Source organism: Plectropomus leopardus, chromosome 23 (genome assembly GCF_026936395.1).
Source record: "Plectropomus leopardus strain MGB_pleo_1.0 chromosome 23, ASM2693639v1, whole genome shotgun sequence".
NCBI classification, from domain to species: Eukaryota; Metazoa; Chordata; class Actinopteri; order Perciformes; family Serranidae; genus Plectropomus; species Plectropomus leopardus.
Window position 1 is genome coordinate 8769243 of NC_142198.1, and position 18332 is coordinate 8787574.

The following is an 18332-nucleotide window of genomic DNA, read 5'->3' on the forward strand; positions in this document are numbered from 1 at the left end:
AGAAATATAGAGAGAAGGCGAGACAGAGGGACTGAGAGTGAACATAAGTAATGTATTGCATTTAGGAGTGCATCTGTATTTCATGAACCTGTGGAAGCAGGTGTGCATGTCTAGATCTGGAATCATTTTAATATATTTTCATGGCATCTTGTGTTTGATTGAACTTGTTTAAATATAAGGTGGGAGTTAGTTGTTAAGGAGAGTTAACGTTGCAATTTCACAATGAAATTGTATTGTAACCAGCAGCAGAGACTACTGGGAAAAACAATAAAAAACAAAGTCCTCAGAACAAGCTAGGGGGCTTTCACATCAGGGATGTGGGCCTGGATCCAAGCACTCTTGAACCCAAAGTCCAGTTTGTTTGATTAGTACGTATACAGTGTACCATACTCAGGCACACTATACGCCAAATTGTGCTCAAATCCACTTGAAAAAGTGCTTTCAAGTATGAGTCGTGTGTACTCCAGTGCAGGAGGCATATGGCAGAACACCAGCTGTACCAAAACATGGAAGTGGACTGCTATTTAACACGACTACAGGGAGTTTCTAGTCGGTTAGGAAAGAGTCTCAATAATACTCTATATCACATGTCAGTGTAGCCCACTGCGGATGAAACCAGGTTTGCCCTTGCTGCCACCTTGCCTGCAGTCGAAGCTCTTCAGAGAGCGTCACTCCAGCAACAGTGTCCCTCTGTTTGGAAGCAGGCAGAGTCCCATCTTTTCAGGCACTCTCTGGTTGTTTGGTCCGCACCACGGTTTGATTGACAGCTTTGACACCAGCTCAAACGAACCACACTAACTGTGCAGACATGCGTTGGTTTTAACTAAAACAAAGAGGATAGGTTGTGAAAGCACCATAAATGTGCTTCTAATAGTATCAAAAAAATAACTAAAATGCTTGACAACTAAAGCCAGAGCTTCATAAATATTTCCATGACCTTGAAAGGACACATACTAGGCCCTGGACCACTATTGAGAGACCCAGGGACAAGTATCTGGCTCTCATATTGGAGCACCCCAAAACATCTGAGGAACAATTTCTCACATTTTTTAACTACATAGCTGAGCAAGGAAAATGTTAAATGCCTAATCCTTAATATCAGTTTCAGGATATGTTCTCATGTATAACTGAAGACAGATGCTCGGATAGACTCTCACCTCTTGTGACCATGAGCAGAATAAGCTGTTCATGAAAATAATACACGAAAATGGAAGAATTGGATTTTTGTGAAGAGAGAAACAAAGTCTGCGAGAGGAGGAAGAGGTGAAGAGGGGGCAGAAAGAGAAGGGACGAGGGCTGAGATAGAGACGGAGAGAGGAGGGCACAGATGGGAGCGCTGCTACAGCCAGCACCAACTATGAATAATGAAAGCACTGCAGTCAGCGTGTGTGTGTGTGTGTGTGTGTGTGTGTGTGTGTTTGTGTGTATGTTGCCTGCATGTGTTAATATGCTAAATTAATGCATACATATGTTTATGGATCCTGAAGTGTTTACTGGGAACATGTGTTCATGCGTATCGTGTTTGTGTATATTGAGCTGAATTGTTTGTGAGTTTGCGTGTTACTAGTGGAGTGTGGGCACATGTGGGGGTGGCCGCCTCTCTGTTCATACAAACCAAACTGTGCAGTGTGTGTGATGTGCAGCATGAAAAACTCTAGGTGTGTGCATATCCACTGTGTGCATGCTCCTGATCTTTGGAGGTTACATGATTTGTATCTGTTTGTATATGCAAGGTAAATTGCAATCCATTACTCTGTGTGTGTGTGTGTGTGTGTGTGTGTGTGTGTGTGTGTGTGTGTGTGTGTGTGTGTGTGTGTGTGTGTGTGTGTGTGTGTGTATGTGTGTGTTTGTTTGTTTGCTTGCTCTTGTACCCCTGACTGAACCCAGTGTGTATCGAGCCGTAACCCTTCACATCTCAGTGGAGTCTATGCATTACTCATACTCTTTCAGCCTCTTTCAGTCTCTCTGTCTCCTCCTTCTTCTTCTTCATTCCTTAACACTCTTCCCTCCTACTCCTCTCAGAATGTCTCTCATTTTTCTTAACTTTATTTTTTCAGTCCTTTCTCTCAGTTCCTCTTATCTCCTTCTATCTTCTAACTTGTGTCTTTGCTTTTCCATCTCACTGTCAAATGACAATTTTCCCAGCCCTGCCCCCTCTAGTTACTGTTATTACATCCATCACTCTTTCTATTTTAGTTAGTGTGAAAACAGCATTTTCATGTGGTATTTTTGGTGCTGTAGCCAATGAGGTTGTCACTTTCTGTTTTCCTCAGAACCTAGCAATTCTTCAATTCCTCTTCCTGTTTTGGTTGCACAATAGTTGACACCATTCCTTTGTGCTGTAAATCGAGCCTTTCTGGTAGATAGAATCGCATAGTGAAAGTGAAGCTTATAGGAAACCAATCTACAGGCTGATGGTGTCATAATTCTATAATTATTACAACACGTTCTGTTTCCCAACTCAGCAAATACTGATGCTTGATCAGTGGCCCCACATGTCAAAATATGACACCCTAAGTAACCCATACATCAGTTTTGTCAGTTTGGGACACAACCAGTGGGCTACCAGGAGAAAGTCCAGAATTTGTTTGACCCATCCACCTGCACTCCCATCCATCTTATACAGAATTTCTCCCTCTTTGTGCCACAATTGTTGCTGAGAGCGTCAAAAAAATGGTGCCCTATGATGCGTCTCAAACTCCCACTAAAGTGTCACTCTGTCCAAGAGCCACTAACCAAGTGCATTTGGGAGTGAGACCGTGTTGGCCAGTACATGATGCACTTAACATTTACTTCATAATTATAAGTTGAAAAAAAGTGTGTCTATTTCCACTTTAATTTGTTACTATAGGAAGTGATTGGAGAAAAGAAATCAGCTGTAGGATTGAAATTATAACACATATTTAATGTTTTCCTCTCCACTTTTCCTCCACTTAATGGATTTGCATGCAGTTGTTTTGTTTTCTCCCTCATTTCACATCTGACCAAACAATACTTTCATATCTTTTCCAACATTGTTCAGATTTGGCCGCTCAACCTGATGTGATGCTGGAAATAGCAAATCCAGCCAGCTTGATCCGCTGTTGCCGTGACAGCTCACCAATGAAAACAATGCACTTCCACTTCTGCACACCTCCATCACTCTGTCGCTCTCCCCTCCTCCCTCCTGTTTTTCTTTGTTGAACCGAAGCCTATTTGTGGTGTCAGAGCCAACATGGCTGACAGTGAAGCATATGATGACACAACCAGGTGGAAATGAACACTTTCTCTTCCTCTTTGCCTGTCAGATGCAGATGGATTGCTGAGATGAAGATTATATACTCTGAGTGAAACAGACCAGAAGGAAGCCAAACAGATGTGTAGGGCTTTTAATACACATGAAATAATTTATAAACTGTCAGCTTCCTTTATTACATTTATACATTCGTAATTTCTGCTTACTTTGGTGTCTCCTTAAAACATCGGAGTGACAGAATGTGCATCCTTCTTTCCACTATTTGCAAATGCCCTTTCCTTATTGTCTCACAAGTACAAAAGTGTTAATGAAAACATTCCACTCTAAGTTCACATTAAATGAAACACTGACAGATCTGCCACCTCATCTATTTTCTCAGTCTACTAAGACACCACTCACAATCACACTCTGCTATTTCTGAATATCCCCACTGCTTTTTTTCCAATTAACTTGTTAAGGTCTGGTTGCGATCCCCTCAAAACTCTTTGCGTTGCATTTTAGGGCTTTCCCCTGGGTGCTCCAAATTGAAAATGCCTCAACTGTAGCTGCGCTGCGCATTGCATCACTGTCAGCTGGAGGAAAAAATGTAATCAGGGCCTGGGGGGATGTTAGCAGCCTCATAGAGTGCCCCGCTGAGCAATGTCAAATTGGGATTCAACCTTCATCTTTGCAGAGGCTCCTAATCATCTTCTGCAAGAGAAAATAGAGCAGTGCAAACCTAATAATGTTCATGTTTCTTTTATTTGTAACCTAAAGAAGTATTACACTGCTGGAAAAATGGTCTTTTGATAAAACTAGGCTGTCTACGCAGTAGAAAGATGCACATAGTTTAGAAATCTGTGCGACATGACCAAAGAAGAGGACACTTTTATGCAAAAGGTAGAAAACCTACAATTATCATAATGCATTGCACCACACCAGACCAATAAACGCTTCCACTGGTGAGTGACGTAATGCAAATTCGTATGTGTGACACAACGGCGACTGACTGGTAAGAAACAATCTAGAATTAAAGTAAAACAGTAGGCTAAAACAAGTTACTGAACATGATGTAGGAGAGACATGGGCAAGAATCTTGGTTTGTATTTGATTAGCGATGCTTAGTTTTACAGTTTGATCTCACTTTTTTTACAGCCTCTGTTTTCATTGTGCAGGAAACAGTATGGTGTTCACTCCCTGACGCAAACTTGCACTATTACGGCTAAACACGGCACTAAAATATCTTTCTAAAAACATTTAAGGCAAGAAATAGGCAGTGCTTAGGTTTACTGTTTGATTAGATTTTGGTTTGAGATATAGAGAGAAAGAGAGGAGGGGGTTGGCAAGTCTGTGTCTTGATGCACTTCTATACTTGTTTCTGCAATGGCGGAAGTGGTGGCAGGCAATTAGAAAATGCAGAAGTTCAGCTTGCAGTTGGAGCAACACGCAAGAACCAGCAAAACTGTGCTGGAACACATGTTTTGCATACATTTGTGTTATCTGGCGGAGTTTTGTCAGGGGGGAGGCGGGTTATCTAGGCACTGGTTAAATGGAGGGATGCGCATCACAGGTCATTTACACATATTACCCAAATTGCTTTGATACAAAGCTGGTTGAAAGTCGTAGAGATCATTTCAGTAAGGGAAAATGAATAGGCAAAAGCCATCTGTGAAGCAGTACAAAGCCAAGACGAAGATAAATTAAACACTAAAAAAATATACACACCATATTCCTTTATTGTTTTATATTTATTATTGTTTGTGAGCTAAATTGTTTATTTGTGTTGTTTGCATTTGTCATGGGGGGGATGGGGGGGGCTGCAAGGAGAAGCTTGCCCAGGATGCAGAAAGTGCTAGTTCCTGCACTGTAAGCTTAGAGGTTTTAATAATAATGATAATCACGTAACAGCAGCTGAAATGACCTCGTGTCTGCTTACAGACCTCCCCAGTTTTAATGGACTGCTCTAAACCCCTTAACTAACTAAAAAGGTTAATTATGTGGAATACACTCTCTAAGTCTTATCCTGCGGTTCCTCTTTTAACAGGAAAATCATTGAGGTGAAGATCATTGATGATGAAGAGTATGAGAAGAACAAGACCTTCACCATCGAGCTGGGAGAGCCCATTCTGCTGGAGATAGGACAGAAACACGGTGAGTGATTTTGAGTGTGTATGTTTGTGTTTGTGTGGCTGTTTGGATGGAATATCAAGAAGCTAAGAGAGAAAACAGAGTGACAGACAGAATGGAGACTCAAGCCTCCTCCACATTTATCTCTTATGGACAGGGTGAGACCTGTATTGATTGTCTGAAACCTCCAATCTAAACTCAGATTAATTTGGGAAACATTTTACTTTGGATGTGGCTGGGAAAGGATTTAAAGAAGAACGCTGAGGTGTTTTTGAAATTTCTTTGTCACATCGTGTTGGCTCTCACATCACAATCAGTGTTTGGTCCATTCATTACCATATGGATACATTTGATTACTGCGTACAGCACATGAATAGCCAGGAAACTTCTATACTTTTATGTGAAATCACTGCGCTATTGCACTTTGGTCATAATGGCAAAGACTTCTGTAAACTAAACAGCCAGAAAAGAGTGGATTGAACACATTTGCAGTTCATTCCTGCCTAATGATCTGTTTTGATCAGGTTCCCTCCTCTGCACTGTCATTTCCCACTTTCTGAATCCACCTAGTTACCAGCGTGCTCTGAACTTCACACATCTAAAACATCTAAGCCTTTCAACTTTTTAAGAAGGTAGAAAGCTTTAGTTGAATTTTTTAAAAGACTCATTACAGCAGGCAGACAGCTAATCTCTGGCAGGTGACTGGAGGCTAAAGAGAACCAGCACCGAAAGTCAATAAGCAATTTCTGCAACTTGTTCTGCTTTGACATTTCTGTTGAATTTCAACATGATTGAGAGTTTACAAGATGACAAAAGACAAAATGGAACCTGGGGTAACTTTCATGAAGTCATTTCACTTTACAGAGACATTTTCTTTGTCTCATTTAACTTAATTTCGCACTGCTTTCATTGTTTGTTTCTCTCCTTTGCTAATTTACTCCTGACTGCAGCATTGAGTGTTTGCATTTTGTGTCATTAAAAGGGTCATTTACATACATCTAACTCTAACAGATTGGCTCTTAAACCAGGGATCACGACCCCTTCAAGGTGTGCAGGAAAAACTGAGCTGTCTGGAAAGATTAACAGAAACCACAAAAAACAAAAATTATTTTTAGTCTTTGCTTTCCTTCAAGTGAATTACAAAAAGTTTTCGATCTTTTCGGGCTACTAAAAATAACATTCCTTTCAACATGCAGTATCTCACTGTTGCACACACACAGCGGCCTCACTCTCACTCATTTCCCACCCTCAGTATATAAAAGTATGACAGCAACTGATTATTTTTTTGTTGATTAATCTGTTCCTTATTTTTTTACTAAGCAATTCATTGTTGGTGTCTAAAATTTAAAAAAAAATAGCAATAAACAGCTGTCAAAATCCTGAACCTAAAGATATTTCTTTAAAATACACACTCACACGGCATGTCCACATAAATAGCATTTCAGCTGCAATTTTAAGCCATTTGTCTTACGTGCATCTAAAGGCAAAAATATTCGCCTGTCTTCAGCACGTATTTGTTATTTGTATTTGTTAATCCAGTTGACCACAGAGGCCATTTAACTCACCTGTACTCTTCTTTTACCATGGTTGGGTCAGATTAATTTTAAATGTAGTTACTTATTAAAAACAAATTGCATGTGAATTTTTGTAACTAGTAATGTAATCCATTGTTTTGTCCCAAAAAAAATGCATTCTAATATGAAGACTTGGATTACTTCAGAATCAAATATTGACAATTTTTCACCTAAAAAATGGATGCAGCCACAAAAATATGATTACCACAAGTAGTCTTTTTCCTAAGCATCTCAAAAAAATTTTCAATGCAAATAATTTTTCATTTATCATATTTCATTTATTTCAGCATTTAAAGTTGGTCCAATCAAAAACCACTCTTAGTAATTACTGCCATAAAATGGAGCACTTGTCCGAGTAAATGCAATTGTCAGAGGTGCTTTTCATGAGTTACTTAAGCATTAGTTGTGATGAAAAAGTTTCATAATTTAAAAATTTCCATATTTTAAAGATGTAATCAAAAATATCAGGAAGTATTTCTTGACAATGTAACTATGACCTAATTTACCTTTTTTTTTTTAAAAAAAATGTTATCTGGGTTGATTAGGGTTACTTTTTTCATTATCTGATTATGTAATCCTGATTAAATGTAATCTGTTACCCAACCCTGGAACTACAGTGATTTTGTAGAGCGCTGCCAAAACTGTTACTTGGGTTCAGATGTTTGAATTCGCCAATCCCACAAAGTTGACTGATTTAGCTGTCAATGTCACATGAAACATCAGTTTCTCTGTTGAAAAACAACTGATCCAATTGGCGCTGTGGGTGGGATTAACACCTTTGACAATCTGTTTTACATAGACAGCATGTCTTCTCAATACCACCAGCTATCATCATTTGTTTTTACTTTGTGTAAGACTTGCTCCACTCTGAAGACCCTTTTTAAACCAGTTTGTTAGAATGGCTATGCATCAGTGTTGACTTAAAATGATGTTAAATTCAGGCAAATAGTTGCTCACTGGTGATTGGTCAGGTCAAATCTAATCGCCATCCCCCGTATAAAGCAGTTGGAATGGAGGCAATACCAGACTGAAGATGGAAACAAGTTGATAATTCTGTCTGATATCAAGCAAAAAGCACATCCACAAACACTCAATATCTTGAGCAGCAGGTTAGCAGAACAGCAGCAGGAGCTTCAGTGGTCCTGCTGCTGTTCTGCTAACCTGCTGCTTCTGCTACGCCTCCTGTGTAGACAAGGTGACAGACCTGGTGGAGTGAGGGTCCACTCTCTCGATGTCAGTCGAGAGGAGCCAACAGCCTGGGGCATGTTTCATCACAGAGGGAATATAATTGGTTTCATAAGACTGTCACATAGCAAGTAGACTGACATTCACACACACACAAACTGAGTCACGCACATATTGTGTCACATACTGTACACTGCATTTCAATTACAGCAGGTCTGCGCTGATAACAGCTGACTCAATTAATGACTGTCACTCCCTCATACTGAGTGAGGGAGGAGACATATGGATGAAAGGAGGGATGCATGCTGGAACATATGGCTACAGAGAGATAGTGAAGTTGTTTCATGGGAGAAAATCTAAATTCCCTGTGTGTCTCCATATTGGTAATAATAACATGAGATGCTTGATAGATTGGGGTTCCCATGTGGCACATCGGTGTTTGAATATTAGCATTTACATTATAGGCTTTCCGACTGCTTGCGCACATTATTAAAATGATACCCCAGCAAAACTATGAAAAAAAGTTATGCTGCTCTGGCAAAAATCTGACAAATTGAAAAAAGAATATGTGAAACATGATCTGAGTTCAAATGCAAGGCAAAGACTAAATGCATAAATACTGCATATTAATCCTGCAGCTATATAGAGCCTTGCACTAATTGCAAGACTTGCAAATATTAAGCTACATGAAGCTTAAAGTTTGTTTTGCAGCAAAAAAACAAGTATCTATCTAGCTATCTATGTATATGTACATATATATTCCTTCCTCTTGGTGCTATGATAGTTACTTCGAATTTCTCCTCCTCACTGCAGCAATTTCCATCCAAACACTTTAGTAATTTCTCAGTCAATTAAACAGTGCTACTCTAAGTCCTCCAAGTAATTTTTCTAAAATAATTTGCAATCTTTCAGCAAGCAGAAAAGTCAGTGTTAAGGACACAGTACTCAAAGTGAGGCAACCTGACGAATGGATGATTACCAGTCAACACAATTTATTACCTATTTGAAATCATATATCTCTAGTGGTTGCAAAAATGAAAAAACAAACAAACTTTGAAACCCATATCTTACTTTGCATTTTGCCTACTTAAGTTAGTAAATCATAAAACAGTAGTTTACAGTTATACATTTAATCTTTTCCAGACACAAATCATAGTAAACAAACATTCAGGAAGCAGGGGTAAGATATCTCCCTAAAACAGACAAAGTGCATAGCTGCACATCCAGGGGTATGTGGACACTGGAGGAACGCCGACAGAGTGCGTTCGGCCATGGGCACACACCCTGCTGACCTCCTGCTCTCCCTCTGGTTCTCTGGTGGAGGAGCAGACCACAGCCTGGGTTTGTGGAGCTTGCTGGGGGCTTACTGGGGGAGGCAGTTGTAGTCGGTAAGAGGAGAGCCAAGGAGCATACTGGAGGCTTCACATCCATCGGACAGCAGACAGCGGGCACTCGGCCATGGGCACGCACCCCTGGCTTGACTCTCAGTCGACCCACAGCCCCCAAGCAGTCTCTAGCAAGCCCCACTGACCCAGGCTGTGCTCTGCTCCTCCGCCAGAGAACCAGAGGGAGGGTGGGAGGGCAGCGGAGATGTGCCCACAGCCCAGGGCGTTCTGGCAGCTTTCAACTGGTGTCCAAGTTCTCCTGGATGATGGCAGAAAAAGCTTTGTGGCTCTGGTCAAAATTACTCTTTGCCTCGCAGCAAAACAACCAATCACAGCAGCGTAAAGTTTGTAAAAGTCCCTGCACAATCCCATGGACCATCCGTTATAGCATAAACCATTTTTTTCAGCCCTGGAGTTTGCTGCTTGATGTAAACACGAGCATAGCAGTAGCACAAAAATAACTGACCTATAATTTGGTTCTTCTAAGTAAACCTCTGCACGGTTACACCAGCCAAGGGTCCAACACATTTTCATGGACAACATTTAAAACCTTTTCAATGACTTTTCAAGGACAAATAATAAAATTTCAATAGGGGAAAACCATGCACTGCTGGCCTGGTTATGCTACTTTTCTACACACACACACACACACACACACATTTAGAAGAGTCTCGCGTTACATAACAAATGCCGCTACAGTACGTTAAATATACACATAACCAGTCTTAAAGTGAAAGGCTCAGCCAATATTAATCATTGAAAGTGAGAAAACTGTGCTAGTTTTCCATTTGTATCTGCTTTACTTGACATCGCTTGCCTTTAATGGGACTAATGTGCATGGCAATGTCAATGCTGAAATAATATATCATGCAGCCCTAAGTTGACGCATTCATTGTCAATCATATCATCATTCAATGTCATCCATTGATTGACAGGTCGGTAGTTCAAATTTCAGCTCCTCCAGTCCATATGATCCAACTATCCTTGGTAAAGATACTGAACCCCAAATTGCTCCTGACTGCCATCAGTGTGAATTTGTTTAAATGTATTAAAATTGAGTAGCAGGGGACAACTTGTATGGTAGTCTTGGCCACCAGTGAATGAATGACAGCCTTCAACAACTATAAAAGTGCAGGTCCATTTATGTCATCAGCTAACTAACAAAATAAATTTACCGTTATGTTACATTATGTGGTAGGTCACTGTAAACATTTGTTTCATTACATTACAACAAAATTTCATGACTTTTCCAAAACTTTCAATGATTTTTACTAATTCCATGACTTTTCAAGGCCTATGAAATGAGATTTTGAAATTCCATGACTTTTCTTGGTTTTTCATGACCGTGGAAACCCTGACCAGCCCAGCTGTCGACACTAACCCATTCATCTCTGTGGTCTCCTAGGTGACTCCAATGAGAACAAACCGTTGGTGGGAGCAGAGGAAGAAGAGGTGGCCAAGATGGGCTGTCCCAGTCTGGGCGAACACACACAAGTTGAGGTGGTCATAGAAGAGTCCTACGAGTTCAAGGTAAGCATCTTTGTTTGTGCACACTGTTTATCTCCACTTCCATTAACAGAGTTGTGTGTGTATATGTGTATGTAAGTGTTTCCTTTTACTTTGTCCTTCAGGAGCTTTTCAGAATGTATCAGCAGCTAGTCCGGTGAAATAATAACCACAGCCTTCAAGTCAGCTGCGTTTACTATCACCTGAAAAGTAAACTGACTAAAAATGCAAATTGGATCTAAAATAGTTTAAAGTGGGTGTCAGCAGCCACAGTCCAAAGTTTAAATGATTCATTTTGTTACACTTTGATGGGATGCCTGTCATGTTGATAGCAGACCTGCAAAAGACCAACAAATAATTTATTCAAAGTGAGCTGTCATAGGCAGAACTCAAAAGAAACAAAGTCACTGGTCGACTATTCATCCAGCAAATTAGAAAATATATTGGCTTAGTCACGTAATAAATATTGTATATTAGAAGAAATGCGTTTTCAAATTTGATCAGTGTTTAATTTGACCACGGATCATTACAGATAATTTGCTATTTCTAGTGTGCAGCACAAACTGGAGGCGTCTGACTCGGGATCAGCTTTCATTACATTGTGCATCGTCATGCCGTGTGTGCTTTGCTGTTATGATTTTGCCTCTAATCTGTGATTTACCTGTTGTGTTGAAAATGAAACCAATCATATTTTTGTTGCACATTTGTCCATTTGTGTCCTTTTGTTTGTGTGTGTGTCTGGGTGTGTAGAAAGCAGTAAGAACGCTGCTTTGGCGATCCGATAAGGTTATCCATCTTTCTCTTTATTTTGCTTATGCATGCTTCCATCTGTCACCATGCTATACTGAAATGTAACTGTTTAAATTCAGAATCATATTCCAGTCTATAAAATCTTACTCGTCACCCCGCATTGGAATTAACTTGAGTTCTCATGTTGAGACTGCTAATATACAGTAAATCTTGTGTTTTTATGTTGTCCTTCACTTATTAGGTTGTAAAACATGCAGGATTTTCTCCTCACAAAGCCCTGTCAGCTGGGTTATCATAATGTCTGCTAGTGTGGCGCTCTAAAGATGCTGCGAGTTTTGCATCAACATCTTTTATTATTCCCCTTCCTTGCTGCTTTACACAAAAACTCAACCACTCTGCTTGAAGTTTTTTCCTAGATTTTTATGGGGGGCATCACCGCCAATTTCACAGCAGTCGTATTAATTAAATCATCTTATACATTCAATTGTGAATGTCATGAAAACGTTTGAGCTAATTGAAAGGTTTCCCTTTTCTGCCTGGCTGCGAATTAATTAACAACTTGAGGGTTGTGTCTTTCCTGTTCTTTCTGGTCTGTATGCACTTGCATGTTTGCTTTTGTGTGTGTGTGTGTGTGTGTGTGTGTGTAGAGTACGGTAGATAAGTTGATCAAGAAGACAAACCTGGCCTTGGTGGTGGGGAGCAGCAGCTGGAGGGAGCAGTTTGTCAGTGCCGTTACTGTCAGCGCAGGTAACACACACACACACACACACACACACACACACACACACACACACATCATTTTGATTTATGAACAGTGGTTTTGGTTGACATATTTCTCGACTCCATTTGGAAAAGCTGATGGATGACGAAAAAGTACATTTGTTAAAAGTTTGCATCAGCATTTTATTTTGAAACTTTTCATGCAGCTATAGTAATTTATTCATAGTCTCCTTGTATTGTCTTTCTCTATTGTCTACTATTGTCAGAAGGGTTTTCTTGCCAAGAGTCAGATGACAAGATCAACACCATTCTCTTCCACTAAATTCGAAGCTTCGGCCTGCAGCCGCGTAGCTTTGCATAATTACTAAAAATGGGGAAACAGCTAGCCTAGCTTGGTCCAATGTCTCTGTCTTTCTGTCTCCCAAAATTCTGACTCTTCCGTCAAAGTTTAAATTATTCTTTGAACCCGCAGGAGATGACGATGAGGAGGAGAGTGGAGAGGAGCGGCTGCCATCCTGCTTTGACTACATCATGCACTTCCTGACCGTCTTCTGGAAGGTTCTGTTCGCCTTTGTCCCGCCCACGGAGTACTGGAATGGCTGGGCCTGCTTCATTGTCTCTATATCGCTTATCGGCGTCCTGACGGCGGTCACCGGCGATCTGGCGTCACACTTTGGCTGCACGATAGGACTGAAGGACTCGGTGACGGCTGTGGTGTTTGTGGCGCTGGGAACATCGGTGCCAGGTGAGTGGGGGTGGTACAAGGTACAAGGTCACTTTATTGTCATTTTTCTTAAACGCAGTTTAAGAAGAACGTGTCGAAGGAGGAGTTGAGGAGTCTCACAGCCTGGGGAAAGAAACTGCATCGTAGTCTGGTGGTTCTGCAGCAGATACTTCTGTGTCTTCTTTATGAGGTGATGTGGTGGAAGCAATGAGTTTGCATGTCTGTCAAGGGCTGCCCCTTAAAAGTTGGAGACTCAAATCGTCAATAGGAGACAATCAGTCAACTGAGACTGTTTCAGTTCTAGCAGTTTTTTTCAATGCAGTGTACTTTGGATGTTTTGGTCCCCAGATTTTGTTGTGGAGGAAGTGCTCTTGACTTTCATGCAACTCTTTGCCGCTCCACCTACAAAAACGCATTAAATAAATGGGACGCATATTTTTAATTCACTAAATTCAGATATGACAAACAAACAAAGCCATAAAAGGAAGAGGACTGATCCTCTCTCTCTCCTCTCTCTCAATAGCAGCCGCCCTTAGTAGGAAGGCTGGAAATAAAAAGTGAATTGTAAAACACCAGCTCCATCACAGACTTCAGCCTGAGCTTGTGCGGACGCGTCATCCCAGCGCTTTAATTCAATTCCCTTTCTCATTCCTCTCGTCAGCCGTTTTATTGTCGCCCCTCTGTATGATTTATAGAAATAGCTCCTTTGCTACTCTTCCAGGCGGTAACTCTGATGGCTCGAGGCGAGGTCTGAATCAATTCCTTCAGCAGCTGTATTATGCTGTGTGTTGGATTTGGAGGCTGTAATCACGGATCTGACATCCATTATCGGCGTGTTTGTCGTGACATGATGCTAATTTGTTGGCTTCTTCTTGTGGTAGGTCTGGTTTAACAGAGCATGTCTCTAAATCTACCCAGGCTGGAGCAGGCTCTTTTGAAAAGTAAAACAAGTGTTTATGCAGGTACTGCTGCAGGTTGGAACATTAAAGTCCCGCCCTATCAAATGGTAGATATAGCAAGGACTATTTTTATTTATTTATTTATTTATTTATTTATTAGATGCATTGGTGCGGTCTGTTAAATCACTTGATTTACTGATAAAAACGGAAGCAATGGAGAGCAGCTGGATAAGAGAGGAGCGATGTGTTGTCTATTTACAAAGAATTCCATCTAAAGTCTGATTTTTGAATTGCTTATCCTATCAATATGCTTTCACGGGAAGTGGAGGATATCAGCTTTGGACTGATATCAGACATGACCTGTTTAGACATCAAGAGGCCCCGCAGTGAGCGTGGTTACATCATCAATTTCTGCGCATTGATTCGTCAGGGAAACCCACGTTGTTCCGCCCTCTGAGCCAAACAGCGAGGGCTGGGAAGGCTTTGTCCCGCCTCCTGTGTCCCCATTGGATGAAAATTTCAATGCTCATTTGTTGACGGAAATATGAACACACACGGAGGGAAAACGAGACGAAGTGTTTGTTCACATCGAAACATACCCCAAACTAACAGAGCAGCAAGACAGAGCTCAGCACAAGCTAGATGCTCAGCAAGATGTTAAAATGACGGTGAACAGCTGAAGAGGCAGTGACAGCGACCAGTTTGGAGATATTAGGTGAGTAACTTAATGTTTACTGTGTAGTGTAAGTGAGTCTCTTTGTGCGACTCTCGGAGTGAATTAAACGTGTGCCACACTGACTGTGCCTGCTGCTCAAGCCCCGATAGATTTGTTTACCAAAGTGACTTTGATTTGTTTGTTTGTTTTTTGTATTTTATAGGAAACCGCGGGGTCTCCAAAACTGAGGGAAAAGACAGGCGTTATGACCCGATGCATGGGTAAGATTTAAAGGAAAAAGAGGAATGCACTGTGCTGAATAAAAATGTGTATCAGTCATAATATCTGTGCTGTGTTAACTCCACAGAGCAGTACTAACTGTACTTCTTGTCTTTTTCAGCTGCTGCAGGCCAGGAGAGCTGTCCTGGCTGTCTGTTTGTTTGTTTTTTAAATAAAGCTTTACTATTTTCAGTAATTTTTCCGCAAATGTCTTTTTTCTCAGTGAACTGATATTGTGACAGGTGTCTTCAGTAACTGAATAATAATAATAATAATAAAAAATTATTAATACAGTAATATGAATATGAGGGACGAACTATGAAGCCCATGTGGGAAGGTGACCAATGACTGACGGATTTACTGTACAGTTACAGGTGATTTTCATTTTGAAATATCCAGCCAGGTAAGACACGAATGACGCTCAATCAGGACCATTCACACCTCCGCTGTGAATGGCTAAAGGGTACCTTGAGAAAAGCATCAGAAGGTGTGGCTGAGTGGGTTCAGCATGCGGAAGGTTGGTGGTACGAGCCTTGGCTCAGGCATGCAAGTTTTGAAATCATCATCCTCCCACACCGACAGTGGTCTGAGCCTGATAACGTTCAGCACATGAAACTCCGCAGTAAACCGACATTACCTGCCAGGACTCAGGGACATTTGGCGAAGTCTGGCTTATCATGCAGTGTGATATATGAGTCAAGCCAATACTCAAATAAGACCTTAGCAGTGTAATTTTAGTATTTAATATGTGAAAATCTTTTTTTTAATTTTTATTATTAAGGGCCAAAATGATATATCACTCATAATTAACAATATCATATCTATCACATATCATAATCAGTGTCTGTAACTGTATTTATCTACAGTCACATGATATTTTATGGCATAAATAAAATATTGGCTGATTTATGTGTCTGTTCTGCTGATTTAAGGGCAATATGGTGTGAAAATGGAACATTTAGCATCAACAGTGACATCTGACAAAAACTTGACAGCTATATCAGTCAGGCCGATAATTGACTAAATTTTTGAAAGGGTAAAATTCAGTATCGGCAGCGACGTCTGTCGAAAATCGACTGATATATGAGTTAGGCCGATATTCCTTGATTTCGACAGACGTGTCTACCCATACTGGTTTTACCTGTTTTGGAACAACCTCACCTGATTTATTAGCCAAAACAATATATAACACAACTTTATCTTATTTTGCTCTGCAATATTACAATCAGTGTCTAAACTATTAATCTGCAGCAAAATGATATTATATGGCAAAAATATAATATTTTTGCTCATTTATGTGTCTGTTCTGCTGATTTAAGGGCCATATGGTGTGAAAATGGAACATTCAGCATCAACAGTGACATCTGACAAAAACTTGACAGATATATCAGTCAGGCCGATAATTGACTAAATTTTGAAAGGGTAAAATTCAGTATCGGCAGCGACGTCTGTCGAAAATCGACTGATATATGAGTTAGGCCGATATTCCTTGATTTCGACAGACGTGTCTACCCATACTGGTTTTACCTGTTTTGGAACAACCTCACCTGACTTACTAGCCAAAACAATATATAACACAAGTTTATCTTATTTTGCTCTGCAATATTAAAATCAGTGTCTAAACTATTAATCTGCAGCAAAATGATGTTAAATGGCGAAAATATAATATTTTTGCTCATTTATGTGTCTGTTCTGCTAATTTAAGGGCCATATGGTGTGAAAATGGAACATTCAGCATCAACAGTGACATCTGACAAAAACTTGACAGATATATCAGTCAGGCCGATAATTGACTAAATTTTGAAAGGGTAAAATTCAGTATCGGCAGCGACGTCTGTCGAAAATCGACTGATATATGAGTCAGGCCGATATTCTGCTGAAACTGTTTTTAATCTGTTTTGGAACAATTTTACTTGCTTCATTAGCCAAAATAGTATTTTATGGCGTAAATTAAATAAAAGATAGTTGGATACACCTGTCTGCTCTGCTGATGAAATAATAAATATAAATAATAATAATAAAATAAAAAGATTTTCATATATTGAATACTAAAATTTCTTGTCCACGGACTTGGTTGATATTTGACTTGCCTCTTATATCACACTGCATGACAAGTCAGATTATCCTTGTAGATGTCTCTGACTCCTGCCAGTTATCCGTGGTGTACTGCGGCGTTTCACTGGTGTTGAAAGTTGTCGGAAACAGACAACTGTGAGGTTGGGAGAGTGATGTTTTCAAAAGTCTCCTGCCATGACCAAGACTCGAACCACCAACTTCATGCATGCCAACCACACGCCTTATCCACTCAGCCAATCCTCCTGCTGACATAATATGCTTTTCTGTAGATCTGCACACTGGATGTGTGAATGGTTCTAATTAGCATTTGAACATCTTTGAGGGATTTACTGTTCAATCACAGATGATTTTCATTTTCAAATGTCCAGCCAGGTCAGACACAGTCATTGGTCACCTACATATGGTGGTTTGTCCCTCCTCTTCATATTACTATAATAATTATTATTATTATTACGATTCAGTTACTGAAGACACCTGTCATAATATCAGTTCATTGAGAAAAAAAAGATACATTAGCCAGGAAAATATTGAAAATAGTATAGATTTATTTTAAAAACAAACAGACAGTCAGGACAACTCTCCGTGCTTGCAGCAGCTGAAAAGACAAGAAGTACAATCAATACTGTTCTGTCGCGTTAACACAGCACAGATATTATGACTGATACACATTTTGATTCAGCACAGTGCATTCCTCTTTTTCCTTTAAATCTTACCCTTGCATCGGGGTCATAACGCCTGTCGTTTCCCTCAGTTTTGGAGACGCCGCAGTTTCCTATAAAATACAAAAAACAAACAAACAAATCAAAGTCACTTTGGTAAACAAATCTATGGCACAGTCAGTGTGGCACACGTTTAATTCACTCCGAGAGTCGCACAAAGATACTCACTTAAAATACACAGTAAACATTAAGTTACTCACCTAATATCCCCAAACTGGTCGCTGTCTTGCGTGTCCTCTCGTGCTGCACCAGCTGATTGTAACGAGGATCAGCTGCAGCGTCATTAGGCCGCTCAACGAAAAAACAAAAAAAAGATTCCACTGCCTCTTCGGCTGTTCACCGTCATTTTAACATCTTGCTTTTTGCTGAGCTCTTACTTGCTGCTCTGTTTGTTTACATCGAAACATACCCCAAACTAACACACCTACTCCGTCTCGTTTTCCCTCCGTATGTTCAAATTTCCGACAAAAGCACACAAGCGTTGAAATTTTTATCCAATGGGGACACAGGAGGCGGGAC

The 18332-nt window shown here is 40.3% G+C and overlaps 1 protein-coding gene and 2 long non-coding RNA genes across 5 annotated transcripts in view; 2 read left to right on the plus strand and 1 right to left on the minus strand.

Annotated features, from left to right (window-relative positions):
• Positions 1-18332, plus strand: part of LOC121961875 (sodium/calcium exchanger 1-like) — a 126631-nt gene that overhangs the window by 95073 nt on the left and 13226 nt on the right. For 2 of the 3 annotated variants that reach the window (XM_088073152.1, XM_088073151.1), the window contains exons 12-16: positions 5259-5365; positions 10891-11015; positions 11742-11777; positions 12389-12488; positions 12934-13206. In XM_088073152.1, coding sequence (XP_087929278.1) covers positions 5259-5365; positions 10891-11015; positions 11742-11777; positions 12389-12488; positions 12934-13206 — 641 coding nt within the window. The remainder of the gene's footprint in view (positions 1-5258; positions 5366-10890; positions 11016-11741; positions 11778-12388; positions 12489-12933; positions 13207-18332) is intronic. The other variant, XM_042511952.2, reaches the window with a different exon arrangement.
• LOC121961876 (uncharacterized) overlaps positions 13169-18332 on the minus strand; it is a 69402-nt gene continuing 64238 nt past the window's right edge. Inside the window, exon 6 of the long non-coding RNA XR_015775621.1 lies at positions 13169-13308. This is a non-coding gene — a long non-coding RNA (uncharacterized LOC121961876). The remainder of the gene's footprint in view (positions 13309-18332) is intronic.
• Positions 13215-15214, plus strand: LOC148185643 (uncharacterized). The gene is made up of 3 exons (XR_015775622.1): positions 13215-14799; positions 14963-15020; positions 15140-15214. It is a non-coding gene; the product is annotated as an uncharacterized LOC148185643 (long non-coding RNA).